Below are 27,977 nucleotides of genomic sequence, written 5' to 3'. Positions count from 1 at the left end.
TGTCTTCAATCCAATTTAGCTCACCTCAACTCTCCTTACTTCCCATTTCGAAATTGAAAATCATTACTGCATTCCAAGCTAATGCAAACTGTTGTTTGCACGCTCGAAGACCCCGTTATACCGAGGGAGAGTGGAAGCACATAAACGATAAACATCAGGTCTTGCATCTCCACTGGAAATAAAAAAAAAAAGGAAGAAACTCCTTTCCGACTCACCTCCACCAGCCTTTATACGGATAAAACTGGGTCCTATGTACTTGAAGTGTCTTGCATACTAGTTGTTGAGCATTGGGTAAGGTTAGTTATGGTAATGGGAGATCGGGATATTCCCTGGAGCAATTGTTATCCCAGGAACGGTTTTACGATTTGGTTAGAGCCTCGACCTTCGACCAGATCCTTCCAGGGAAAGACATTTTGCCCATCCGCTCCTTCGGGGAGAAAAATAATTGAGAAATATCCGAGAAGTGTACCGACCAGGTCCACTAATTTTTATTGATGGTTTTTGGGCTTCTCATCTCCAGGTTCATCCTGCTTTATTCTCTTTCCTTTTGGTTATTTTATTCTGTCACTCTGGAATTTTTTTTCCTTCATCGGTGGAAAATTCAACACAAAATCCGGGGATTACCCGTGAATTGGATCGTTTAGATAATTTTGAAATGAGTTTCTCCAGGGACCTGGGGCTTTTCCCCGTATCAATAAACCGCAGTTTGATTTCATTTCCCTGTGCCCCGGATAATTACCCTCTGATGTTTCTCCGAATAGCAAACGTTTTCGCGTTAAGTCCATTGGCCATTTCCGCTGTAGATAGAATATTGTTGACGACAGTTGGAACGTGATTGTGGGATGTAGGATACCTCGAAATTTATGAGATAGGAAGGGACGGAATAGAGACGTGAAATTTTTTTTTTCACCTCTGTAGTTTCTAATTTTTACTGAATCTTTCGGAGAATTACCGGACCGCAATAAAATTATTAAATTTCAAGGAAACCTGCGTTTTTAAAATCAGCGGATAAATTTTATACAAGAAACATTAATGATTATTCTTTTTTTCTCATTGCATTTATTATGAATAAATCTCTTTTTGTAAATTGAATTTCCAAGAATTTTCTAATTTTTTAATTAGAATAATTAAATAACAATGATGATAACAAAATTCAAAAACGATATATTTTTTTCGCGTTAATTTTATCACCGATTTCTCAGAAAGAATGAAAAATAAATAGCAAATTGAGAAAAAATTGGCAAAGACATTTCAATGTCTATTTTCTGATTGAATCCATCAATGAAAAAAATTTCAATAGTCCATTTGCTTCGCTCTGGGTGCAAAATGCGGATGTAGTGGTGGGATCGGTTGATTGTGATGGTGAAAATCACAGCAGACGATCGAAGTCTCGAAATGAATATTTATTGGGGTCGCCCTCGGCTTTTTCCTCCGGGTTCATGCACGAGGTTGTCTGCAACGTTTACCCTCGACCATTTCCGGGTATCATGAGCTGTACTTGAGGTGTCATAGCCCCAGGTGAAAGCACCCTCACGTCTACGTTCTTCCAGCTGCACCTTTTTATTTTCTCTTGATTGCTCGAAGGGTTGTTTACTCAGGGATAAATTGCCTGGATCGTTGAAAATTACCGAAAATACCAAATCTAGAGATTCTTGAAAGATGAATTTTTTAGTTTTTGATGGAGTGATCTATTTTGATGGAATTAAAATAGTAATTTAATACAGTATGATGTATTTTCATATAATATCGATTGATATCGATTGATATTCATCATCAATAATTATCAATCGATATCAATCGATATTATATGAAAATAATAATAATAATAATATCGATTGATATTCATCATCAATAATTATCAATCGATATTATTGAAATAATATCGATTGATAATTACTGCAAAAAAAAGAATAGAAAAACCTTTTGAAAGTCACCAGAAAATTTCTGTTTTGAGGTATCAGCTTGAATTTACTTCCGAAATCATTGGAATTGTTTTGCAAATATTTTGCTCGTCTCAATTGAGTTATCTTCAATGGTATCCCACGACGCTAATTAATTCTGAAATGTAAATGCACTGTTTGTATTGCTTTGAAGGCAATATTGTATTTTACAACGGCGTGAAAGACATTTTTATGAGATGTGGGCGACCTGGGACATTCCTAACGACCGAAATTCTCGTTTCACGAAATATTTATGGCGTCCGTTAGACTGTGACACCAGGAACACTTTAAACAGTAGGAATGGATAAATGCTAAGGGGAGACAGTGAATTGTACTTTCGTGATGTCCACGTGCTATCTGGCGCATGATTTATTGTCTCAACGATCGAGCATTTTTTATTTTCGACTGAGAATCGCAAAATTTATCACTTAAAGCTAAGAATGTCTGATGGTGCTTTTTTATTTCTCTTAACGATTATTTCATACCTTTTTCCTCCGTATTTTTTTTTGTCAGCTAAGAGACCTGGGACTCTGAAAAATTTGAATTTGAATCTGAATTTCTCTGGAATATAAGATTTCATTATTTTCATTTCTCTGATTCGAATTCACGATTTCTCTCCATTTTGTAATTTATCTAAAATTTTCCAGGAAATCTCCGATTAATATTTACGGCCCACGTATTTATCCGAAATTTACCGGTAATTGTGAATTAATTCTTGATCGAAACCGATTTACTTTCCATGATAATTGCGAGAATCTCCATTTTTGGTATGATATTGATATAAAACTCCACAGCTGAGTGTTCAGTATACGTACATAACGTAGAAAACTTCTACGATTACGTGTTATGCACATACATAAGATTTTAATCGAAGAACAGAGGTATAAACGGGGGCTTGGCCTTCTGGCATTGCGACACACACGAGCTACCGATTTCTTGGTTTGCGTTTGAACTCACATACGTACACTAAAATGCGAAATCAACGAGCGCACGAACTCAGTTTCGCGGAAATTCCCCTTCGAGCTACTCTACAAATACTACGAAAAATTACACACTTGAACAACACGTGCCGAACAACAGTCACATACGTAACATTTCCGATCATGTACCTCTTTCAATCACTGAATTATCGTAATCGAATTTACCAAATGAAACGTCACGATTCTTCACTGATTGATGAATCACTTGAATTCTTTCCCCATGAGTTCCAGTCTTTTCTCCCATTTTTTTTATCAGTACTATTTCTTAATTCTTTCGATTCGTGGAACTGCTTTTGTTTACCCAATTCCTCAATTGTTTTGCAGCGAACAATTAAAGTGTTGATTCTCACGATTTCTACTTGAGTCGAGTTTAATCACCAGAGAATTTTATTTGTACGGAGATTGTTATCTTTAAAGAGGTATGCTGAATTCATAAAAGTGGAAATAAAGTTGGAGATCAGATTTCTGTGGTTGGGGTTTAAATGGGGAATTGTGTCAAGGATCTTTATATTTTTCATGAGGGAAATATTAGGGCGAGGCGCCCGGAGGTGAATTTATATCAATGAAAAACGAATGTTTAATTGATTAACATTTAATTAATCAAGATTGGTAGACCGATATTCGATTAATCTGGAGACTTTCACAGATTGAATCATTTGATCGGAAGAGATTGACAATTGAAGTCATTACTTTTTCGGCAATAACAAAATTAAAAATTATTAAAATAATTGAATTTGAATTTCTAGGTTTCATAAATATTTAATTATCTTGTAAACATGTGGGTTAAGGTAGGTCAAGACAGATAAAGTCAGTAATAATTTCATGAGCTATAAATATTCCTGAAGTTTCCTCGATTTATCGAGACAACTTGACTCGCGTCAATGACGAAATAGATTAAAATCGTCAGTAATTAACACACACCTGTGCAATAATCCATCGGATTTCGTAGAATAATTCCCCTTTTTCCCAATTTCCCCTCGTCACGATTTTCCCCAATGGAAAAAATCCCCCGCAATGGTAATAAGAATTTAACCACAGCAGCAGTTCCCATAATCCCGCGGTAATGACTTTTTATCCTCCGTCCAAGATGAAATTAAGGATTATGATTATTAAATTTCTGAGAAATACGATGAGCGTCAAGTGATAAATACATTCGCATTTGTGGAAGAAAAAAATGATGGGAGTGAGAAAATAAATAAGGGGCAGCAACAGATTGTAAAGAAACCGAGAGGATAATTACGCTGTTACTGGGATCTGTAAGAGACCTTTGAGGACTTCATGTCAATAGACAAATTCCCAGAATTAATGAAAGAAAGGGAATGGGGGATTCAGGGTTTTAGATGTATGAATTATCGTGAATTGTTACTCTCTCTCCTTTTTCTCCCGTCAATGACAAATTTCTAGGAATTAGTGATGCTGAAACATTTCCGCCTCCACATGCCTATAATTACTATCGTTATTTCTATCATTATTGTTATTCTTCGTAATTACGATGACGTAGTGGCTTCCTACAAAAATTTCATCGTCACGATTAACGGATACAATCCAACACTCGAAATCATTTTATAATTGTTGCAATGAGAGAAAGGTCACTGGCATTCTGCTCCGTTCTCCATCGCAATGGAAATTAAAAAAGAAGGTGTTGAATATCATTACTTGCTCCTTATGACCTTATTTACATGGAAAAAAATCACATCTTTACGATTGTGATTAGCGAGAAATTCCAAGTGATTAGATTTCCCGCTATCGTCATCGATATTTAAAACTGCCTGATATTTGTTTCCATGTACAATTGTTAAGTTGAAGAGCCGAGGGGATCTATTATTGGTAGTAGATTATGATTTATTATTGTTAGGTGAGATAAGTGATTTTGTGGGAATGCGAGAGTTTTCAGAAATCGATTGCTTATCGATACTGTTGATTGTTCGCTGATACTATCGGTTGACTGTTTGCTCAATGTCATTCCTCTCGTAATTGATGATTGTTATTTTCTTATCGGTTATGGTTGTGTTTTGATGAGTCCGTCAGCGAAGTTTCGAGTTCATAAGAGTAAAGGGATCTTCCACGTGAATTTCTGCAAACGTTCTTGTTATTTGTCACGTATTTATCTCTGAAACCAATTATTTTTGGATGGAATGTCAACACGAATAAAAAAAGAAATGATGAAACCACTTCAGCAGCGAAGTCGATTTTTTTACAAGATGAATTTATCACTGAAATAAATTATCTCTTCGTCAGTGAATTGTTTATGGGTTTTCTGCTCTCACCTCCAAACAATTACCAACGAAAAACCTAGAAAGTAGCAATGAACCATCTGTTTTTTTTTCTTTTGTTCCAGGCGGATTCCCCTTGTTATGCAGAGTCACTCAACCAATAAAAAATGCTGACAGCGATGTGTCCAAACTGCCGACACCGCTTCCCGGTACCAGGCTGCTGCAATCCAGGTCCCCAGGATGCCCCTCACCCCACCGATTGCAACAGCTATTATGGAAGCCTTTTAGTTCCACGTGGATACACAGGTGGTGGTTGTTTCATTAATGCACCAACAATAATCCAGGGTCCAGCGATAATCCAATCGACAGGGGGAGATCCAACGAAGCTCGATAATTCAGGTGTCTTCAATCACCAGCTGTGGAGAGGTCGTGACGATTCCCTCCACAGGACCTCTCGATGTCACGCACCTCCTGACGTCCAGATAAATACAACTTGTGACTTAACAGGTGGAACCGTGACGATAACAACCCCTAGTATTCAATCAGGAGGATGTCTTATCCAGTCGACAGAGTCCGGTTACCTGGTGCAATCTCCAACGATAGAGATAAGACCGAAATTATCTGGTGGTGGTTGTGTTGTTCAGAAGAGACTGTCCACAGACTTCACTGGGAATCTCTCCAACTTGAATTATTTTGACGATGCACCTCGGACCTTCGATAAGATGGAGGAGATGATCAGGTCAGCACCCAGTGGTTGTCAGGAGTTGCCAGGTACTAGGAGCAATGAGGAGGGTAAATCGTGCTGCTGCCGTAACTCCTGTTGTGATTCATCCACTTCGACATCAGCCAACTGCACGTCGATAGAGACGAGTGGTGCACGGGGTGCAAGGAGTGCTAGCTCATCTGGGGTACAGATTCAGGTTAATGCAACTGTTCAAATGCCACCCAATGGTGGACAGTGCACTGTTAATATCACAGCTACAACCAGTACTGGAGAGAGCACGAGCTCTGAATCTGGTAGTCCAACGACTGTTCGTGTTAGGAATAATTTCAATGGTGGCGGCCTCATGAACCATGGGGATGACAGCTCAGTACCTGGGGATAATGAGAGGAAGGAGGATGCACCTACGACACCTCTGTCCTGGTTGACGCCGTGTCCCTGGGGATTTGATAATTTTGTGCCTGAGAAGGATGTGGTGAGGCTCCAGGAGATCAAGAGATTGTTGAACACCAGTGGGTGGTATCATGAGGGCTTGAGTTGGCAGCAGAGTGAAAAGTTACTCAAGAATTCAGAGGTGGGTAGGTGGCTTCTCAGGGACAGCTCTGACAGCAGGTATGCTTTCGCTGTCTCAGTTCAGACAACCAGGGGACCAACATCGGTGAGAATTCTTCACTCTTTTGGCAGATTCAGGCTCGATGCTGAACCCACTATTGCTCATGCTATGCCAACATTTGATTGTCCTATTAAAATGCTGGAGTATTATGTACAGTACTCGAAGAAAATTGAGGAGAATCAGAGGCATGTCTGGGTGGATTACAGTGGATTACTGTTCAGTCATATTTATCTCACTCAACCGGTGGTCAAGGAAGTCAGGTCTCTCAGCCATATGGCGAGGTTGGCCATCGATAGAAGTGGATTGAATACCAAGAATCTTCCAGCGCCCATTAGAAATTATATAAATGAGTATCCGTACTCCTTTTAAGAGTCGGAGAGTGGAAACGGATTCAGCAGAGAAGTTGTTTTTGGGGAGAATCTTCGGATTGAAGGGAGATGAAAAAATTTTTGTGAGGAGTTCCCCCTTTTTCATGAAAGAATAGATACTAAAAATATTTAGTGTTTTTGTATCTCTTTCTGAAAAGAGTTGGTTTGATCAGTACAAAAATTTAAATATCTTCATTAGTTTAGAGATTCGATAAAAATTACTGAGTTCGAGCATGAGATTTTACTCTGAAAATTTGATACTTCTGGTTTCTTTTATTTTCTCGAAAATTCTCTGATTTTTTATTTGGGCAGTGGAACAGAGACTAGCAAGGTCGCAGTTAAATGTGTAGATTGAGAGTGAATTGTAGGTTATTGGGAATTTCGGGGAAAAGTTTAAATGGAATGTGTACATTTGCGATTGGTATTTACACGGATACTGAGGATCAGTGAATTGAATTGTGTGAACCAAAGAGAATGGAGAATAAGTGATGAGTATCGATGCCCAGACTTGCGACTTAGTATTATAAATTTGTAAATTCATTTTTTTTTCTTCGTCTTATTTATCAAACTTAGATGTTTCCAATTTAAATTTACTTTTAGTCAATAAAAGCATAATATTTGAGTTTTAGGGGAATTGACGGATGGGAAAATATTCAGGTGGGGCTAACGGTGTTTTAATCGACTAGTCTAGCATGCGGTTCACATAATTTGGATAATTATTACTTGAATTGAAACAATGAGTTGATTGTGGGGTACCTTATACATACCCTAATGAACTGACGTCATCGAGTGCTAAGAGTTAATTTCAGATTCATCATTATCTTATTTCAAAAGTTCGTCAGTTGTTTAGTTGAGATAATTTGTTTAGTCATTTGTGCTAGGAATAACATTTTAATATGAATACACCGTCAAGCGATGGGAAGGGGTGAATTAATTAATGATGATGACTTTCAAAATACTCGGTAAATTAAATGGTTTTTACAGAAATTCATAAGCGAGAAGAACCTCTTCTCCGTTCTTTTTCTAATTCCAATTATTTTCAAGATATTTGTAACAGCAAAAAATAAATTGTCATTCATGAAGAACAGCATGTATTCCTCTTCAACAATTTGCAAAGTAGAATTGATAAGTTTTTGAAACCGGAAGTATAAGGAGTCAGTTCCGTTGATAGATGGTAACATAAAAAAAAATAAACAAAATGTGCGTTTAAAAATGAACGCGTGCCTGAGATTATTGTGAAGATATGCGTCCTCGTATTGTAGATATTAATACTGTTGCAATAACGAGGTCTGACGAATGGGTAAACAATTTAAACAATCTACTACCACCCACGAGGCAGCAAACAGCATTGCAGCGTCTGTCAAACTTATCACTTTCTAAATGGTAAAAGTTATATATTTTCTTCTCGAAATGGAAGTCTGCGTGTATGTGTGTGTGTACGTGTGTAGAATTGTCAATTTAATTTTCCTCGATGAATGTGAATTGAATAACTTTAATGAAATAGCTGCAGACATCTCTATATTAGAGACATTGTATTAATGTATAAACAATTTTCCTATTTTTAATTTAATTGAAAGAATACCACTGAAAATAATAGATAAATGGGTGGCTCATGATTATTTGGAGCGGCTCCATCACTACGAGGGCCTTGAACTGATACTTACTGATAGCCCATTACTGCCATTACAATTTTACGACAACAATTTCAATAATATCGTAACCCGAAGGAATTTTGTAGACCAGAGGAATCGAAATAATTCAGATTTGAAGACTAAATTATTTAGTTATCCTTTTGACCGTTGAGAGTTATTCTCATTTTAATTGATGATGTAAATTATTTTCAATTGCAAAGGGGAAACATGTATTTTATATATCACAAACAATAATGTATAGGAGGAACAAGTTAAATTATTAAAAAACTTATTTATTACAAAAACCGTTTCTGCTATTTTATTTATCAGTTGTATTCCTCTTGATCGAATGGATTTTCCCATTTTTCATGAATTAATTACTTTTCACTTCAATCAATTCAAATTCAAATCTTATTGATATTTGTGACGTCAACGTCTCGATTTTGTTGATTATTCAGGGTCTGCCTCCGTGGAACGTAAATATTCCACACAAAACTGATGTTATGCAATATTCGAGGAACGTCAGGCGATGTTTCTGGTTCTGTTCGATGAAACACGAACACTTGTATTAATACGCCTTCTCTTTAACTCGATGCTGAATGATTGTGATTACATTCCTGGTGGAAATAAACGCCAACTTCTGTGGAGGTCATCATCCGGGAATCGCATTTTTTGTTTTCAAATCATTCTTTTCCATTCATTCGGTAGCGAAATCGTGAATACGTAATGAATGAGAAATTTTTTGTTTTTTCAGTAAGAAAAAATTGTCGTAACGAGTAATTCCGTGAATGGAGAACTACAAACATGTTTTAGAATTTTGCAATAAAGATTAATTAATTGTCGAGATGATTGAGCAATGAATAAGACTTCCTGCTCGTTTTGACATTTCTTTGATTATAATGGTATTTTATTTATTTTATTAAAAATTGTCTTGGTAATCAATTTATGTACAAAAAAAAAATCTACATTCTTCTAAAACCACTCATTATCGCGATGACCCAACCAGGACCCCAAGTTAAAAATGGAATTCACGTCGTTCACATTTCACTGGTTAATTCCCTCGACATCCTAGAATCGTTACATAATTAAAAAAATGTTAACGAGGCAGGAAGTTCATCAGGAAAGGCAATTTCCGTGGATGATACTTCGGTTTAGACAACAGCTGCTGTTAGAAGTACCAGGAATTTCTATGGAAATTGCTTCAAGAGAAATCCGCAGGTATAAATAATAATTCTCAACGTAACTCTCATGAAAACCGATCGTTAGCGGCTATATTCATAAATTAATGGCTGTTATGAATTAAATAATGAGCAAAATATGAATTTTATTGCGAATTAAAGGAAATATCTTCATGCAGTTCGTGACGTGTACTTCCCTCCATTAGATTCCACGAAATCGCTAATTGCAAGTTTTTGTCTTCATTCAGTCCAGAGCAGACGAGTGATTAGATAATTATTGGTGACATGTGATATTAACCCGATCTATATACTGAGCGGACACATGCCTCGTTGATTACTGCTGGCAATACCTCACATTTATGTATTTATTGCATGAGTGTGTGGAGACACGTGCGGGACTCTGATCACATATCTATCGGGGATAACATTAGAAAATTCTCAGAAAATGTAGTTACGTGAGAAACAGTGTCATTCACTAAATTACGTAGTTCAATTGGAAAATATAGACTTATTCAAAGGAACGGAAGTCAATGCAAGAGAGTGATAATTTAAATTAAAGTTAACGTTCTTGGAATATAAAAGATAAACAAATTCTTTTATTTCTTTTACTGAATTCAATAAAGAAGGTTTTAATACTGATAAATGAAGATGAGGGTATGACAAATTAATTGATAAGGACGCGATTGAAGACAATAACCTAAGGGCCAATAACAAAAATTCGTCAAGCACAAAGCTCCAAAATATTTCTTACCTTTCTTCATTAAATCCAATAAATAAGGTACAAATGCCAATAAATTATTACAAAATGCATATTTACAGGAGTCCTAGAATTCATTACAGTGGGTTATTGGATCCAATAGACCCAAGATACTTCGTGAAAGCAGCATAAAGCAGTCCAGCCCTCTGAGCTTCCTCAGCCCTGACTTCCCTGAGATCTCGATCCTTGTTTGCAATTACCTCCTTCAACATCTTCCTCTCCCTCTCTCTCTCCTTAATTTCCTCAGCATGTCCCCTCTGAATTTCACTCATCTGTTCATTAAGTGCTGTTATCTGCTGGGACATCTTCTGCAATTGACAATCCTGGTCCCTGAGTCTGGCCCTCTCCCCCGAGAGCTCCTCCTTCATCCTGGCAGTCTTCTCCCTCTCATTCTCTAGCTCCTCCTTCAGCAAGTTATACCTCCTCTGAGGCTCCACCAACTCAGTCTCCAACGATCCCACTTGCCTCTTCAAACTCGCAACAGTCCTCTGAGCCTCAACAAACTTCTCCTCCACCACAATTTTTTCCTCCTTCAGCTTCTGAAAAGTCTCCTCCAGTCTGACACACTTTCCACTGATACCCTCCATCTCACTGATCCTCAATTTGACAACAGACAAATTATCCTGAACCTCTCTGAGTTCAACTCTGCTCTTTTGCAGCTGCACCTGGCACTCTTCAAGAGCCTCTGTCGTCTCCTTCAATGTCCTCTTCAGGACATTGATCTCAATCTTGTGTCTATTGACTCTCTCCTTCAACTCCCCCTTTATCCTGTGAATCTCAGTCTTATAATTTGATATGACCTCTTCATACTGCTGGGACTTGTTCACGAATTTCTCCCTCAAACCAAAGAGTGCTGCGGAGTTTCTCTGCACATCTCCGTCGTATCTCCTCGCCTGTCCCTCCCACTCCTTGCTTTTCTCTTCAAGTTCTCTCTGCTTATCCTCCAACTGTCTCTGGAGCTTCCTCAAGGTGTCTTCACTTACTCTCTGGCTTTCCCTCATCCCCTCTATCTCCTTCACCTTCTCCTCGTTCACCCCCTCGTTCTTCATCTTCAACTCAGCCATTTCATCCTGCAGCTGCTTCATCAACACTTTCATCGTCCTGATCTCTTCATCTTTCGTAGAAATCTCTTTCATCAAGGTGTTTATCACTGCTGATCGTTCCTGGAGCATTCTATTCAACTCAGTGATCTTCGAAAACATCTCGGTGTCATTTTTTTTCACTGGAACCTCCAGGGGGTAATTCCCTGATTCAGAAGGTCTTGACTGCTCCCCTACAATATTCAAAGAGAGGATTGACTCGGACTCATCCTCAAGGATTTTAGGATCATCATGAGGCTTTTTGAATGGCGTTGACTCCCCCTTCCACCCAGGTATTCTATTTTTTTTTTGTTTAACTTTTTTCTTCTTGAGGATGATGTCCTCCTCGACAGATTCTTCATTAGTGGAAGAGGGGATCTGGTGATTCTCGTGAAGGACGACGAGTTTATGGCCCTGGGCTCTCGAAATATTCGTGAGAGACTGGATCTCTCTGCTCTGATTTTTGAGAGTTAGATCCTCGATGATGGTGAGGATCTCCTCGGGGATGCAGTTCCCTCGGAGGTTCAGCTTTATTATAGTAGAGTTTTCCTTCATGGAGGAGAGGATGGCCTGGCCCCCCTGAGCCCCCAGGTTATTTCTCCCGAGATTGAGAATCTTCAGTGATTTATTTCGTGTGAGGACTTTCGTCAGAGCCTCTGTACACAGCGGAGATATCTGATTGTAACGGAGGTCTAGTTCTTCCAAGCTGTTGTTGCAAGACAAGCCCTCGCAGAATTTGGAGAAGCACTCGGTGTCAGTTCCCAGGCTGTTCCACTCGAGATTCAAGATCCTGAGGGTGTGATTTCGGTGGAATATCTCCCCCAGTTGTGAGACGACTGCACCAGCAATATTATTGCCTTTCAGGTTGAGAGCGGTGAGGGCTGAGCCTTCGGTGAGGGCCTCGAAGATTCTACTGAGACCTTTTGAAATCAGCATGCAGTCACTCAGGTCAACCGAGCGGATCGTTGAAGACGAGGACAACACTCGCCCCAGGATCTCACAGACTGGGAGAACTATTGATTGACAAGGAAGACGAAGAATTCCTGTGAAACTGTAATCGAGAAGTCAATTAATATTTTATTTCAATTTTCATTCCACTTCTGAATTTTTTTAAATAGTTGAAAACTAAAAAATCAATTTGAATTCATTGAAAAATTAAACGACGACGTATTTTTATATATTCGGGTTGAGGTGTCACTTTTGAAAATATAACGAGACTTTCTCAGGGGATGATGTCTAAGATTAAGAAGGGTTGATTTTTGTGAGACTCTAGGGGTTTGTTTTGATATTTATGATGGGGTGTTACGTTCACAGAAACTTACCTTGCGCTTTCCATAGCCTCTAGGATATCCGGTGGAATTGTGATCTTTCGTTTGTGACATAGTTGCTTGAATAATTCATAATCACTGAGCATTTTCATGTGGAGATTGATTTATTTTGTTTTGTGAGTGAAATTGTTGACTTTTTTGGCAGCTTGACGCTTTTGATTTTGACGCTGCGTCCCACATGCAGCGTCAGAATGCAGTTCTTGGAATAACCGCTGGGTGACGCCATCGCGAAATTCCTTTAATGTATTATTACAGTTTTTTTTGTGTGTTTTGGGTCGAGTAAACAATACAGTGTTTTTGGAGTACTATGATTCGTTGATAGATCAGTAACGAATAGTTTTCAGGCACTTGAAAATGTCGTCCTCTAATGTGAGTTGTTATTCGATTGATTTATGAAGAATCAAGAATTTTTGGGAATTCTCTAGGATGCCGTAATTTTTTTCACGTTCACTTCAATATTTCTTCCTACATCATTTTATTTGAATCTTGATATTTGTTTTTACACGCTTTAACCATTTGTTTTAGAACTGATTAAAAATATGTATCTCCTTTTTTTAAATAATTGAATGTAATATTTGTCATGTGAAGGGATGTGATACTCTCCGGGTTCTTCACCTGCCCCCCTACATCACTGATGACAAACGAGACGAGTTATTCAAGAAATATGGAGCAATCCGGACGAAGACAATCAGAAAATCAGATAAGTACTCAGCGACGTTCGTCAAATTTTCCTCGAACGAAGCTGCCACAAAGGCTTTTCTCCAGCTGCATCAACTGGAGGTCAAAGGGCAGCACTTGTCGATTGAATTTGCTAAAAAGTCTATGGAGAGTGGATTTGATGGCGAGGCTGGTTACACTGATGAAATCCATGGAACTGACAACCCAGATACCGCCAATTCCGAACACTTCCAGGCGTTCATTAAAAAATTGAACAGCTGGACGACAGATTACACGTTCACACATCCACCACCACCCAATATATCATATAAATATCCATTACCAACTAGAAATACTCTCATGAGAATTGCTATTCAACTCATTCGAGAACCTGCGTTTTATACTCAAGTGAGTTGATGACTTTATCGATTTATTTATTGCTAAATTATGGATTATGTCTTTAGCGTTGTCTCTAGGTTTTGCATCTCATGAACAAGATGAATCTTCCTCCGCCATTCGAGGAATTGGATGAGGAATTTCCTACGCTGAGGGAAGTTTATGATGTTGAGAATTATCAGGATATTTTTGGGAGATTGAGTACTGAGACTGAAGAAATTGAAGGTAAAACCTATTTCATCTATTTGTTCGTATGGTCAAGGTAATTCTTGAGAATGACTGGATTTCTCTCAATGAAATATTTCCAGAAGAGGAAGAAGAATCAGAAATGGAGTCTGATGAGGAGAAATCGAAGCCAGAGATGATTCCAGCGAAAAGACTTCTTCCTCAATCGAAAAAACGTTTAAAGATTCCAAAATTCGTGAATCCAATGAGCCAGCAAATCCCCACAACTTCAGGGCATAAAGCAATAAGACCGGAGGACGTGTTCGAGTCGATAAAACTCGGGGACGCAAAGAACCTGAAGATCGACTTGAAGAATGCGGAAAAATTGGCGGACTCAGAGAGCAATAAGGTTGATCCTGGTGGTTCGGATGAAATGGAGGATAAAGGTGGCTTTGGTCTGATATATCCACCAGATATCGAGGAAAGAGTGAATGAAGAGGAAAAGAGGGAGTTCATTACTTCCGAAGAATTGGCCGCCAACAGAATATCAGCAAATGGTAATGGATAAACATTGCAGTGATAAAAATTCACAAAAAGCAATTACTCAGCACTTGTTCAAATATTTAAAATATTTATTCTCTCGGCTTTTTATTTTATCGATATTGATACCATACGATATTTATTGATATTTATTAAGATCATTGTTGATATTGATACGATTGATCATTAATATTTTATTGTTTACAGACCAAAGATTACTTCCAGTGTACCAAAATTATCATCCAGGCAAAACTTCATGTAGATTGTACATAAAAAATCTGTCGAAACACGTGGAATTGGACGATCTTCATTACATCTACAAGAGATATGTCCTGCCAGGACTGAATAATTCAGAATCGCAGTAAATATCGTTAGACACTCTAAAGAAATCTGATTTCTTAACTATAATTTATTGATGGAATTGTAATGTTTTTTAACATTCAGGTATGACGTTCGACTGATGCAAGAGGGCAGAATGAAAGGCCAAGCGTTTGTCACATTCCAGAATATGGGACAGGCTCAATTAGCATTGAACGAAACAAACGGTTATATTTTAAAGGATAAACCTATGGTAGTGCAATTTGCTAAAGCAGCGAAGAGTTAACATCTGCGAGTTTAAATTCACACTATTACGAATCATTTGTACATATTTCTATAAATAAATTATTTTCCTCATAACGCCTCGAGGTATCCTTAAATATTTTTTTTTATTTCATAACTCTCCTAATTAAATCGCCATTTAAATTAATCCAAATTATTACAAAAAACCGAGAAATAAACATTTAGAATCCTTGACATCTACCTGAATAGAATTGAATAGAATTGAATAGAATTGAATTCCCCGCCTATTTCACGTAGTACTCTGAACGCCGGAGAATTCTGCGGTTTCACATTATAAAATATTGAGAAAACCCGAGGAATTGTCAATAAAATTTATAACGAAGTAAAGTAGCCTGAGAAAATATTGACAAATTGGAGGTAATAATTGGAGTGCTGATAAAAAAAAGAGTTGACTGACTTGATCAGTGGCAACTTGGCAAGTTATAGCCGCGTCAGCCGGGGTCGGCGCCCGCCTGGCAGATCCGTGGTACCTGAAAAATCCACCCGAGGCGTTGAATTCCTCTCGAGAGTTGTGTCAGGTCGCCGTGTCACCGTGTCGTTGAATCGTTGGTGTTTGAGACATTCACAAACTCCTTCATTTATTCAACAGCTAATAAGTAGCTCCTCGTGTTGTTCAATCGTGCTGGTTCATTCGATTTCAACAAAAGTTGACAGAGAAACTTTTAATTCAGGGGGGAAAGTGGAGTCGACAAGTAGTTTCAAAGTAATTCAATAACATGGACGTAAGCCTTCTGCTTCAGCACATCCAGTACGCTGTACCAGTGGCACTTGTACTGGTCTGTGCTGTTCTTGTATTTGCTTTTGGCTTCAAAAATGCCGAACAACCACCCTTTGCACAGCTATCAGCTGTCTCTGATGCTGATCGCAAACAGGCCAACAAGAAGAGGAGCAAGATCAAGGAGAAGGTAATTGAATTATTTCCTTTACTCGGGAATTTCTGGGCAAGCGAGTTAAGTGGTAATTATTCTGACGATGAGTCTACTGGAATTTGGAACCATATGGAGGCGATCATTATTCACAATTTTCATCAGCTGGAGATCGTACGGATGGTGCTTTCCCCGAGTTGTCATGAGGTCGAGTAATTGCAGGGGATTAATAGTGTCACGAGCCAATGTATTTATTGTTCATTTGTGAAAAAATGTTTTGAGGGGATTTCCCTGGGAGAGTGGAAAAATATGAAAAATTTTGTTCACTTCCTCTTTTGTGTACTTTAGATTTATTTAATGTTTATTTTTTATCTCTCAAGTATTGAGTTGTTCTCTGAACAAAAGAAAAATGCTATCGGGCTATTTGTGTTGGGGATTTTTCGACGGTTCTATTTTCGAAGACACTGAAATTTATCGGGGAAGAATCTGAGATAAAATTCCGGCAAAGGAATCTCTTGCTTTTTATTTTTATAAATCATGCCTTATGAAAATATTTTTTGCCCGCGATCTTACGTTTTTTTTTACTAGACTCGAGAATTGATTCATGCGGAATGCCTGGATGTGGGTATTTGGTGAATAAAACTGATTGAATTATTGCAGCGGGCTACGGGTAATCAGGGAGTGAACGAGAAGGCCAGTCCTGCCAAGAAAGTGTCACCAGTTAAAACTGAGACGAAAAAGGCCGCCAGTAAGAGTGAGGATGTTGACGGTAAATTGAAAGAGAGAAAACAAGAGGAGAACACTCCTGATGTTGTTAATAAGAAAGAGAAGAACCAGGTTAATGCTAAATCTGGAAAGGAGAATAAGGTTGAGCAGACGAAGAATAAGAAGAATCTAAAGAATTTGATTCTTGAGAAGCCAGTTGATTTCGATGAAGGTGAATATTTCAAAAATTACTCATCAATTGTAGAATATTCAGTGAATTAATTTATATTAATTACTCAATTAATTAAATTTTTCATTAATTTTAATCAGGTGATTGGGAGCAAGCGCCGTCCAGAAAAGATAAGAAGAAGAAGAAGGAGGAAGAGACTCCCAAGAAGACTAAGAAATCTAAAAAGTCTGAATTGATAAATGATGCCAAAGATAAGGATCAGGATAAAATTGAGATAAAAGATAAAGTTGCTAAGGAGACGCAGAATAAAGAGTTGAAAGAGAAGAATCAGAAGGAAATTATTTTGGAGCCAGTGAACAACGAGGTCGTTGATGAACCCGAGGTCCCGGAGATAAAGGAGGAGATAAAAAAGGTAATTCTCACTGACGATATTTCATGTTGCATCAAAGTGTTGTTAAATTGATTACATAAACGAACGAATTGGTTATTTTATTTCATATCAGGTTGAGAAGTCTGAGAAAGATGATAAGAAGACTGCCAAATCCAAGAAAGCGAAGAAGATCGCCGACGTGGAGAACAATGCACCAGCTGATGAGAAGAAAACTTTGGAGAAAGTTATAGCGCAGGACGTTGAGGAAGTGAAGAAGATTGAGACTGTCGAGGGGCAGAAGATCAATCAGGCTTCTGAGAAGAAAGCTCCAGTGTTCGATGAATTAGGGGGTAAATTAATCATTCATGTTTTTAAGTATTTTTTAAATGGAATATTTTTAGTATTTTCATGCAATAATTGTAGAAAGAATTTTAAACTCGATTCATGATTAATGAATTTCTTTTCAGACACATGGACAGAAGCAAAACCTCAGAAGAAGAGTAAAAAGAAGGCACGAAAGGACAATTGAAATGCTCCCTCTCAATGGAACCTGAAAAATAAGAGTATTTTCCCAAAAAAATAATCTTAAAACACGAAAAAAAAAAACAAGAGGGATATGAAAGCCAGGGAATGATCAGGAGTCTCCATCCAAGGTGAAAAAATGATGGATTCTACCCAAACGTGGGTAAAAAAAAATAATCGACTCATTTCTCAACGATCGAGTGAGTCTCTTTCACTTTCCATGTACATAAAAACTTGGGTTTAATTTTTCTAAACCCATAGATTCTGTTCTCTAGTAATAACTTGCATAATGTGGGTCGTTCGTCGAGCTATGGATTGTCTCCTCAATCAAAACCGAAAAGCCAATGAATCATTTGATCAATTTGCATATTGAGTGGTTACCGATAATTTATTCCACCCCTTTAGCAGGATCATTGAACTCGGTTGATTAATTCCTGCAGTAATTAATCGATGGAAATACAGATGTGCCAAGAGTGGGCAGTATCGTGTTCGCACGATAATAATCACGCTCAAGAACCAGAGAATTATTATTTATTTTCACCTGATCTAAAGAATAAAAACACTTTGTCATGATTCTCGATCAAAATATATTCTCACAGACAATGATCGATTTTTTGAAGAAACCAATGTCTCTAATGAAACGACAAACTAACTTGGAGAGAGTTATTTCGATCACAGAAACCCGATTGTTTATCTACTAGATTTTACCTATTTTTGGTTCTCACTCAATCTTCATACCGTGAAAAAACGAAACAAAGTGCGGCTTTACACATAAAATAGTGACACTAGTTGTTAAATTAAATATTAAAAATATAAATCATTGTATTTTAGTATGAAAAATAAAAGAATAGTCGATACCCTTATGAGAACTTATGGTGATAGTCTATGATGTGGGTATCGATGCACTATCAATGCATTAGCAGTGGGAGATAATATTTTTTGGGTAGATGTACCATTTATTCGTGGGCTGCTATTATCATATGAATTAATAATATCTCAATGAGAAAATAAGAAATACTGAGTATCAAATTACACGTTGTGTTGAGAATCATTCAATGGAAGAGGCAGCAATGGGTGACTTTAATCATCAATATTTTTAATTTGAGAGAATGAAAGTTTGTTTTCTTTTTTATTTGGACGATATTTTTCCAGGTGTGGGAATATTGACGATTGAAGAAGGCCCATTAGACCTTATTTTACTCGAATGTGAAAAGACAATTCAGTACATGTTATGTGATAGGTGTACCTCGAATATGTTTTCATAAAAAATGATGCATCTCACCCGATGCACTTGAATATCTCCGAAATAACAAAACTTATAAACACTTCATCACTGGTAATACATGTTGATATTATTAAACAGAAAAATTCATTCAGTTTCGTGTTATGGAAATAGTACTTAAGGTATGTCAACAGGTGAAAAATAAATGATCAACTGGAAGCGATGAGAGAATAGAGAACTGATGTGTAATTTGTTGATGTAAAATTTTTCAATTATTTGGAATTAGACTATTTTTATAAATACGAAAAGAGATAACGAGATATTGATATTTCAGATCAACGATATATTTAACAATTCGACGGGGCTACCATTAAATTGGGCCCGAATATGTTGTAAATTGTCGGAGGGAATGGGATAAAGGTAGAACGTCATATTTTGAATAACAACATTTGTAAATAAATTAATGTAATTGGGTAATAAGTGCTGATAATAATGGGTATAATTAATCGTAACGCTGGTACATACTGTGTAATTTGCCAATGAGTCACGGCCTAAATCCGTGATGCTTTTTCTCGGAATGACATGAGAATTTATGTATTTTGCGAATTAGTTTTAAATAAGAGGGATTAATTGCATGGCATGATGACAATTATTGCCAAAATAATTGCATATAGTCGTGATGTATTCGATTTATCAGGACGGGTGATTAATTGAAACAAAAGGTGAAATACTAAGGACGATTATTATATATAATCTAGGGTATATCACATAATTGTTGTTTTAATTCTATGAATATTATATTTGTATATATGATCATTATATATGAATATTATATTTGTGTACAATGCATGGTTTTTTAGTCCTCAATCTAGATGGCTGGGTAGAGGGAGTTCATTATTTCGACTATTTCAATAAAGACTATTGTATATTTTTCCAGCATTTACATATTCGTCCGTTTTATGTACTCGTTTTATTAGGGGATATTTTATTAAAATGAGAGTGTAAGTCCTCCAAGTGATATCGATATATCGTCAAACTGCGGAGCCATTGGAAAATCAAAATTTCGGTTGTAAAATTATTGTATCGTTTATTTTTTTGGGACCATCTGAGGGAATTTTAATCAAATAAAGAGAGAACTTGAGCGATTTCGTTTTTTGGAGAGTTTCTCACATTTCCTTCACCATTTTTCATGAGTATTCCATTTTTTCGATCTGTTTTTGGAGTACGTTCAGGTTATTTTGATTTTTTATAATGATTTTTTAGTGGTTGTCGGTGGTAGTTTGCGATTACAATTACACTCGCAGCTTTGCAATTATTTTATTGAATAAAAAAAAGCGAAATTTTTTGATTTTGATGGGAATGAGTCGTTGACTGCTGGTAATGACAATCCCAGCTAGTGATTTTTCTGAGTTACTTTCTAATACTACCATTGCCATTCGTAGAAAATTACCGTCAACTACTAAAAGAGATCACCAGAAGGTAATGAAGGATACAAAAAAATTATAACAATTTCCTCAGATTATTCAACAAACTAAGAGAAAAAAAAATCACTGATAAAAACAGCTGCACCTAAATAAATAATTTTTCTTTTCACAGGATGAATGTTATTTTCTGCGTTACGAATTTGTTAGTTCATCGTTATATACTAAAAATAATTGCAATATATAATGATTTGCATGTGTATTTTTTGGTCGAGGGTTTGCACCCCTTTATTCATTGAGTGGAATCCACCCTCTTTTACCAGAATTCCCCTTCCATTTCTAGCGGGCTTTTCGCCCCCATTCGAAATTGTTGGGTACCGGATAGAGGTGGGGGTGTCTTTGGTGCCGGCAATCGTTGAGGGGTGCATTTCAACCCCCCAGTGTTGCCGCAAAACGCGCGTACGTCAGACGCCACCGCTTGATGCTTCTCCGTCCGTAGTAAAATATAATCAAGTGTCATTCATACCAAATTCATTAAATATTTGTGCCCCAGGTGTCATCAACTTTGACATCATAACTTGTGATTTTAACACTTATTTATCAATTACAATTGGAGTGTGGTGGAATAATTGGATTCTTTAATTACAAACGCAAGGAGATCGCCGAAACGATATCATGGAAAGCCTTTCGGTGATATGGCACCGAAACTGTGAGTTTCATTATTATTGGTGATTGATATTATTGGTATTATTGGTATTATTATTATTTCCATCGATCGATTATTCATAAATGTGTAATTGATTTTTAATTCATGCGTCGTTGCTGCACCGAGAATTCAATTTCTCTTTAGTCAATGCATGACGTGAGAAAACAAATATCGGATAAATAAAATAGTGTTCGATTATTGATTATTTTTTAAATTGATTCTTCATTTTGGTGAGTAAAAATTTATTTTCTCGGTTTTGATATAGAGGATAGTTGTTTTGGGATTTTTTGTTGATGTGTTCTATAAAAAACAGGTGTTTTCTGGAATGGGTAGATTTACGATTATAGATGGGAGGATTTTTTTTTCCAAATTTTGGGAAGACAAATTTTATTTTGGACAGTTCAAACAACAGTACAAAGAGACCACAGCAAATAGTCGGATGTTTCGAATCACAATTCCCTGTCGAGCCCCTTTTTTACATCGATGATGAATCGTTAGGTATTCAAACTGGAATTGCAATCAACTGCTGATTGAGTTTACATACAGTTTGTATACCCTATAAGAGTAGAATTTGTCAGTGCCAAACATACCATCAAAATGCCAAATGGCATCATGAATATTTATTGATAAATTCCTACTGTTGTGATTTTTTTTCCATAACAATAATATTAATTTGATCGTTTATTTGTACCTCTCCATGAGTTCGAATGGGACGCGTATTTACATTTCAGGCTTTATCGGGTATCGTTATGAGTCGAGTGAATTTACAAAATTTCCCGGCCCATTAAATCACACCATTAATTTCCGATAAAACGACAGAACGAGAATTATTCATTAAAAAAGTACCAGTGAAGAGTGAGTAATTAACTTCCGACGCCGATCGTTCATTCGTGCGAAAAATGAGAAAAAAAATAGCAACTCGACGTGCGCGAAAGGGTGAATGAGCCAGTCTAACCGCTAAAGTCAATACTTATTTTTTCTCTTTTCCGTGTTTATTTTCCTTGTTGTTGATTGTCAGCCCAATTTCGAGGTACCACTGCCTCACCTCATGAATTATTTTATACACTCGTTCGAGACTTCTCATTAATGTCTTTCATTATCTCTCCAGTCGACCAACGAAACGAAACCAGAATAATTCTCAATGAAAACCAAACGGCGAATCGATTCAACTTTTTCACGGTATCCTCAATAAAAATATTTCTAAAGTCTCAGGTATTTCTGTACTTTCCCTTTTTACAAAAATTACCGCTTTTTGAGTTTTTTGACTAATTAATAGGATTAACTCGAAAAAATAGTTTTTCAATTTTATCATTGCATGATCATGACATTTTTGGAGTTTTTAAAGAAAACTATAAAAAATTTGTAATTTTGACTAAAAGGGGGTATCATCAATCTTCAATTTCTCTTTTCTCTCTCAGAAGAATTTTTCCATTAGGATTTACTGCTGATTTTAATCACGAAAATCTCCTCCGAAATTTGTGATGTATCAATTGAATTGAACATCTGCTCCACCATGTAATCCCCGAATTGAATAAAAATGAAAACACTAACTTTTTCAAAATTTCCTCATCACTCGCCGGACTCATCTCTATTTCGAATAATCCCCAGTAGTTGAACCTCAATTACCAAAATCCATTACGTACCCCAAGAATTCTCCACCAAAACCAAATAATAAAAGCGCATCAATTTTTTTCGAGCCCCGGAGTCAACATATTTATTTTACCTCTCGCATTTCGTTGAAATGAGATAACCCAGATATTCGTGTTTCATAAAACCCACATGGGTTTGGATTAAACCCCTGTGATATCTTTTTGACTGTCCAGAAAAAAAAAATCCATCACGAATAACGGGTTTGAATGTGAGATGAAAGACAGAGCGAGTGCAGTGGCAAAGTAAAAATAAAATGTAAAATAAAGTAAATAATGAAAGTTAGGTGGTAAAGTGATGGGGGTATGTAAATACCAGCCTGATATGTACAGAGTTTGGAAATATTGTAGGGTAAGGTTTGCGGTTGTGTTAACATTGCCACAACCAAATATTTGCAGGGAAAACCAGAAGTTTTGGTCTTCTGTTCTCATTTTAGACGTGACTCCTTCGCGCGTGGCAATTCAATCCCTAGATCCGTAATTACAATTAGTACGTAGTAAGTACATAGGTAATTGTGACAGGCCCACCTAAAAAATACCGAATAAGTGCGGCGACGGGAGAAAATTGAATAATTATTTATAAACAATATAATATAAAATCCTCGATGTTCAGTTACAATTGAACATAAAGATTTCAATGAAAAAGATTTACAGAGCACTTGAATGTCTATAATCCCTTGGAAAATAATATTCCTCCAGCGTGAATTCTCTCTGCGTACAATCATACACGAACCCCTCAGGCAAAACCACTATAATAAATGCGAAAAATAAAATAAAATAACATTTTAAAAATAATTCTAGCAAACTTACGATGGGATTGACGTGAAAAAAACATATTTTTACGTTTTCTCATCATTTACTGCCTCAACTTCAAAAAATTATTCCAAAAATATAGAAAAAACACATGAGCCAATAATTAATAATAATAACTGTTAATAATTAATAACTAATAACAAACCACAAAAAGGTTATATTTTTTCACCCCAATTTTCAGTAAAAATTCGTAAAAAAAACGAAAAAAAAACGCGAATTTCGGGTATGAAGACGTGGAAGATCCGCGTCAGTGATAATCGCGAAATTATCACTGGAACAGGTGATTGTCCGAGAAAAAGGAAATTTTTTTTCCGGAGAAAACCTTTCACCTTTTCCCGTAACCCCTCTTCGTGGGCAAAAGTGTAATTAACGGAAACCCTGGAATTTTTATGAACTCAAGCCTCTCTCTCACTTTTTCACCGACAACTTGTGCTTTACCCTTGATTTTCCTCTCTCTTTCTGGCTTACACACCCCTTGAAACCGCTATCGATGCTATTAAATATGTAGCAACCACATTGGGGCGTCATGCAACGCACCATGCTAAAGTATCGATTGGCATTCTCATTTTTCTTTCTAAAACATCGTGTCTTCCCACCAGTCTTATCGCATAAAACAGATATATTTAAATTGTTATTCTACCCTCAGAAAGTATCAATCACACCGGAAAAATTATTAACGGATAAATAAAGGATCCTTTCATGTATAGGATAAATACCCGACAGGCATAAACACCCTGAAAATCTCCATAAATCAAATCGATTAATAAACCCCAGGAAATAATCTCAAATCGATCACGTACCTATTATCAATCGCAATCACTCTTTTTTCTCAATATTGATTGGCATTCTGATAACGACAGTTGACTGATGAATTTACCGTTCCGCATCTCCAAAAATCCGAATGGAAATGAATAGATAAATCACACAGAATCGAGGGGGAAATAGTATTTTGAATAATATCAAACTTTTAATATCAAAAGAACGTCAATCTCTGCGGGAAATATCGATCTCTGACATGAAATGTCGGACACTTGACTTCTGCAAAGGGAACCATGAAAATTTACAACTGCTAAAAGAAATTCGCAAACATTCAATCAAAAGCACGAAATAAAAATAAAATTGAGTAAATACTACTGTAAATATACTGTAAATTCATGCAGCAGCGATCATACACGCACAGAAAAAAAAAGATTGCATCAAAAATATTCATTCCCTTTATGAATATCTTCGTGGAGATCTGAGGGATGGAATAAACATTTACATCTCCTCGGCTCTTGAATTCTTCGGGTTCATTGAGCACAACTGCAAGAGACAGGTTGAAAAAAAAAATTCTGAAAGTGGTGGATGTACTTTAAAAGCACCGGATGTACTTCTCTGTCTCATTGTGCGACATCAGTGACTGCTGTACTTTCCTTTCGCCTCAAAAACTTTTCCAATGGATCAATTGACATCACCAGTTACCCAGTGAGTGCTTCATTTTGCTGAATCTTTTTATCTCAACACTTTTTTCCTCGTGGTTACCTGATGCCTGATTCCTGTTGGAGGTAAAATACACACATGTCAAAATTCTCCTGGTAAATTTTCCTGGGTTTCCTCTAAACTTTTTAAAAATTCATAAACCATTTATGCTTTTTTTTTTTGGTCATCAGATTGACCAAACAATTTGTGATAAAACTAGAAATTTTAGTCCTTGGATAATTTTCACCTCGGATTTATCGGGAATACTCTTGAATTTTTAGCGGTCAATCGCCTGTCAGGAAAAATAAAATTCCAACGACAGTTGATTACCAATCATCAGGATATTGACACTCAATGTTATTTACTAGGAAAAATAAAAAAAATGGAACTTCAAGTTTCACTGGGGATTCGATATTATATTTGCAAAACGAGAGTTCTTTTTGTTTATCTCGATCTTCAGTAAAATTTGACAATTTTATATTTTTCTTACTCTCTCTAGCTTTGAACGCTACTATCTTAAAATAATTTACTAATTAATTTTTGATGAAAATTATAATTAAGATCTATTCTTCAACTTCGTTATCATTACTGTATGCACTCCAAAATGCAAACGTAAATTACAAATGCAGATATATTTATTTGTATTTTTAATTTTTAATTTTATTATTATTATTATTTTATTTTTAATTTTAATTTTAATTTTTTTTATTTGTATTTGTAATTTACATTTACATTTTGGAGTGTGTGCAACTGATTTTTTAATGGTAGAAGCGAAAAAATATTCTCAATGGGATGCAATTGAAATAGAGAAATGACATCTCCAACACTTGAATTTTCGCCGGATAATAGTTGAATGGTGGATATTGTCACTGGCAATGTCCGGAAGCGTTTAATTTTACGCTCGTTCGACTAGTAGTTATACGTCAGAGAGACAGTCATTCCGTCGACGAATACGACTCGACATGCTCCATTGATTTCTTATGGGGGTGCAGAGTAAATGTATATAGGTACTCGATACACACTGGTATATTTCTTGGAGTTCAGCTGTACCGAGAGACAGGCTTTATCCAGAGTTTCGAGTCAATGCCAGAAAAAATAATAGCTGAGGGAACGAAAATAAAGAAAATTTTCCAGAGTCTTTCCGAAGTTTTCTTCGATTTTGACTTGTTTGATTTACTGATAGGAATTGATTCACTCAATGGAAATTTCAGACGGAACACTCAAAAGAATCGGGGGAAGACACTTTATTCAAAGGATGTTTGCGTCCCAGATTCCATTCAATTGCGCCATTCAAGCTTAAAGCAACACAACACGACAATTCAATAAATAAATAGCATTTTTTTAACGCTTGGAAAAGTCGGCGGAAAATTTACCGCCCAGAGATAAATTAACAAAGACTATTTTTCAGTTGTCATTTACAAATTCCTTTTAAAAAACTCTTCATTCATTTTTTTTAACTAAAAACAATTCGCTTATATATACATAAACTCGAAGAATTCAATATATAAAATAAATCCATATATAACAAAAACCTGTATATGTATTATGTATATTTTTGTACAAATATCCATATTTTAATTTTTAGTTTTTAATCTAAAAAAATTATTCAACAACTTTCAGAATATTTTTTAATACATATAATAATTATAAAGAATGTATATACATGTGTATATGAAATATATTATATATTTTTTGCGTGTGCTCTTAAAAAAATAATTCAAGTCAAGCATTTAATTTCTTTGACAGAAAGTCAACAGTCGGATAATTAACTGATGGCTAAGTACTAGGTCTCAGCACTCCCCCCTCTAGAAAAAAAAAAAAGTCGATGAAAAAAATTAAGAAAAAGAGACTAATCGCGTTGAGTTGCAAAAGGGCATTTACCTGGCTTCCTTCGTGGGTTAACAAGGTCGCTTTTGGCCTTGGCACGCGGTGGTCTCCTCAAATATTAGTCAAGTGTCAATATTACCCACATGTTATGTACTTGGAAGGATCCTCAGGCCCAAAGGTGATATCTCCCCTCGGTTGTGGTCTACGGTAACTCGTATATCAACTCTGGAGGAACCACATCGTCCAGTCGATACTCAACGCTTTCAACTCCACTCCCGTCCTCACTTCACCCTAGCACCGACCTCAGGAGTTCATTCGCCCTTTCTCCACAAACACACCCCCAAGTCGACAATTTACTTTACCAATGGAAGGAACGTGGATGGAAAATGGACCGTTGAGGCATAATGAATCCCTCATTACACGGAGAAAAAATAAATAATTAATATAAATAATTACCCGACAATTCCATTCATCAAGTGTCCATTTGCAAACAATTACAAAAATTATTCTAATTTTTACTTCGGTTTGGCGTCATTTTATTTGAGCTCACAGAAATTATTTCTTTGAGAACCTTTCAGCCAGATCTCAAAACCAGATCTCAAAATTTTTCTCGGCAATTATCGGTGGAATTCACGTAAAAAAATATATTAATCATTAATTTTTTGTTTATTGATGCCTCTCAGGGACTACCCTGTAGTAAAAAGAGTTAATAAAAAAATCATGACTTTAATAAATGTCGAATGGGTGACACATGTCTCTCTATGTACTAATATGCAGACAGTACATTACGTAGCACTCAGAATACTTTATATAAAAAATATTAATCAAGCTATTATCAGAGTTTTAATTAAAAAAATAGAAATTATCACAGATTTCGTTGTTTTTTTTTCAATTCTCTTCTCATTTTTAGTAATAAATGTTGATTGAATAAATGTTGACTTTTTTATTTTTCGATTATTGCAGAATTAAATGTGTAAATTGTGTAAATTTATAGGTTTATGATTTATTTCGCTCTGACGGTCCATTTTGAACTCATCGCCTTGA

The 27,977-nt window shown here is 36.3% G+C and overlaps 5 protein-coding genes across 6 annotated transcripts in view; 4 read left to right on the top strand and 1 right to left on the bottom strand.

Moving 5' to 3' along the window:
• Positions 1 to 8,426, top strand: part of LOC105267540 (uncharacterized) — a 22,387-nt gene extending 13,961 nt beyond the window's left edge. For both annotated transcript variants that reach the window (XM_011306468.1, XM_011306467.1), the window contains exon 2: positions 5,259 to 8,426. In XM_011306468.1, coding sequence (XP_011304770.1) covers positions 5,301 to 6,836 — 1,536 coding nt within the window. In that variant the 5' untranslated portion in view covers positions 5,259 to 5,300 and the 3' untranslated portion in view covers positions 6,837 to 8,426. The remainder of the gene's footprint in view (positions 1 to 5,258) is intronic.
• Positions 8,427 to 9,402: 976 nt separating this feature from the next.
• On the bottom strand, positions 9,403 to 13,017 carry LOC105267539 (leucine-rich repeat-containing protein 45-like). Its single transcript, XM_011306465.1, has 2 exons — positions 12,803 to 13,017; positions 9,403 to 12,531 (listed from the first exon to the last, which is right to left on the bottom strand). Exons 1-2 carry the CDS (start codon positions 12,898 to 12,900, stop codon positions 10,479 to 10,481), a joined length of 2,151 nt encoding a protein of 716 aa, XP_011304767.1. The 5' UTR covers positions 12,901 to 13,017; the 3' UTR covers positions 9,403 to 10,478.
• Positions 13,018 to 13,061: 44 nt separating this feature from the next.
• On the top strand, positions 13,062 to 15,244 carry LOC105267538 (RNA-binding protein 40). Its single transcript, XM_011306464.1, has 6 exons — positions 13,062 to 13,177; positions 13,397 to 13,873; positions 13,942 to 14,086; positions 14,170 to 14,583; positions 14,774 to 14,927; positions 15,011 to 15,244. The coding sequence occupies exons 1-6, from the start codon at positions 13,163 to 13,165 to the stop codon at positions 15,168 to 15,170; spliced, it is 1,365 nt and encodes a 454-aa protein (XP_011304766.1). The 5' UTR covers positions 13,062 to 13,162; the 3' UTR covers positions 15,171 to 15,244.
• Positions 15,245 to 15,682: 438 nt separating this feature from the next.
• Positions 15,683 to 20,208, top strand: LOC105267537 (uncharacterized protein DDB_G0286299). Its single transcript, XM_011306463.1, has 5 exons — positions 15,683 to 16,092; positions 16,714 to 16,990; positions 17,089 to 17,360; positions 17,452 to 17,668; positions 17,786 to 20,208. Exons 1-5 carry the CDS (start codon positions 15,904 to 15,906, stop codon positions 17,845 to 17,847), a joined length of 1,017 nt encoding a protein of 338 aa, XP_011304765.1. The 5' UTR covers positions 15,683 to 15,903; the 3' UTR covers positions 17,848 to 20,208.
• Positions 20,209 to 20,955: 747 nt separating this feature from the next.
• gogo (golden goal) overlaps positions 20,956 to 27,977 on the top strand; it is a 43,820-nt gene continuing 36,798 nt past the window's right edge. Inside the window, exon 1 of the mRNA XM_011306462.1 lies at positions 20,956 to 21,192. The gene's annotated coding sequence lies outside the window, so the exon portion shown is untranslated. The remainder of the gene's footprint in view (positions 21,193 to 27,977) is intronic.

Source organism: Fopius arisanus, unplaced genomic scaffold, assembly GCF_000806365.1.
Source record: "Fopius arisanus strain USDA-PBARC FA_bdor unplaced genomic scaffold, ASM80636v1 scaffold00048, whole genome shotgun sequence".
NCBI lineage: Eukaryota > Metazoa > Arthropoda > Insecta > Hymenoptera > Braconidae > Fopius > Fopius arisanus.
Note: the sequence above shows the minus strand (reverse complement) of the source record. Positions and strands in the feature narration are given on the sequence as shown.

Coding starts and splice junctions, on each gene's coding strand:
- LOC105267537 (XM_011306463.1), top strand. CDS start 15,904: ATGGACGTAAGCCTTCTGCTTCAGCACATCCAGTACGCTGTACCAGTG. Junction 16,093..16,713: donor GGAGCAAGATCAAGGAGAAG/GTAATTGAATTA, acceptor GAATTATTGCAG/CGGGCTACGGGTAATCAGGG. Junction 16,991..17,088: donor GCCAGTTGATTTCGATGAAG/GTGAATATTTCA, acceptor AATTTTAATCAG/GTGATTGGGAGCAAGCGCCG.
- LOC105267538 (XM_011306464.1), top strand. Junction 13,874..13,941: donor AACCTGCGTTTTATACTCAA/GTGAGTTGATGA, acceptor CGTTGTCTCTAG/GTTTTGCATCTCATGAACAA. Junction 14,928..15,010: donor CTGAATAATTCAGAATCGCA/GTAAATATCGTT, acceptor TTTAACATTCAG/GTATGACGTTCGACTGATGC.
- LOC105267539 (XM_011306465.1), bottom strand. CDS start 12,900: ATGAAAATGCTCAGTGATTATGAATTATTCAAGCAACTATGTCACAAA. Junction 12,532..12,802: donor GAGGCTATGGAAAGCGCAAG/GTAAGTTTCTGT, acceptor TCTCGATTACAG/TTTCACAGGAATTCTTCGTC.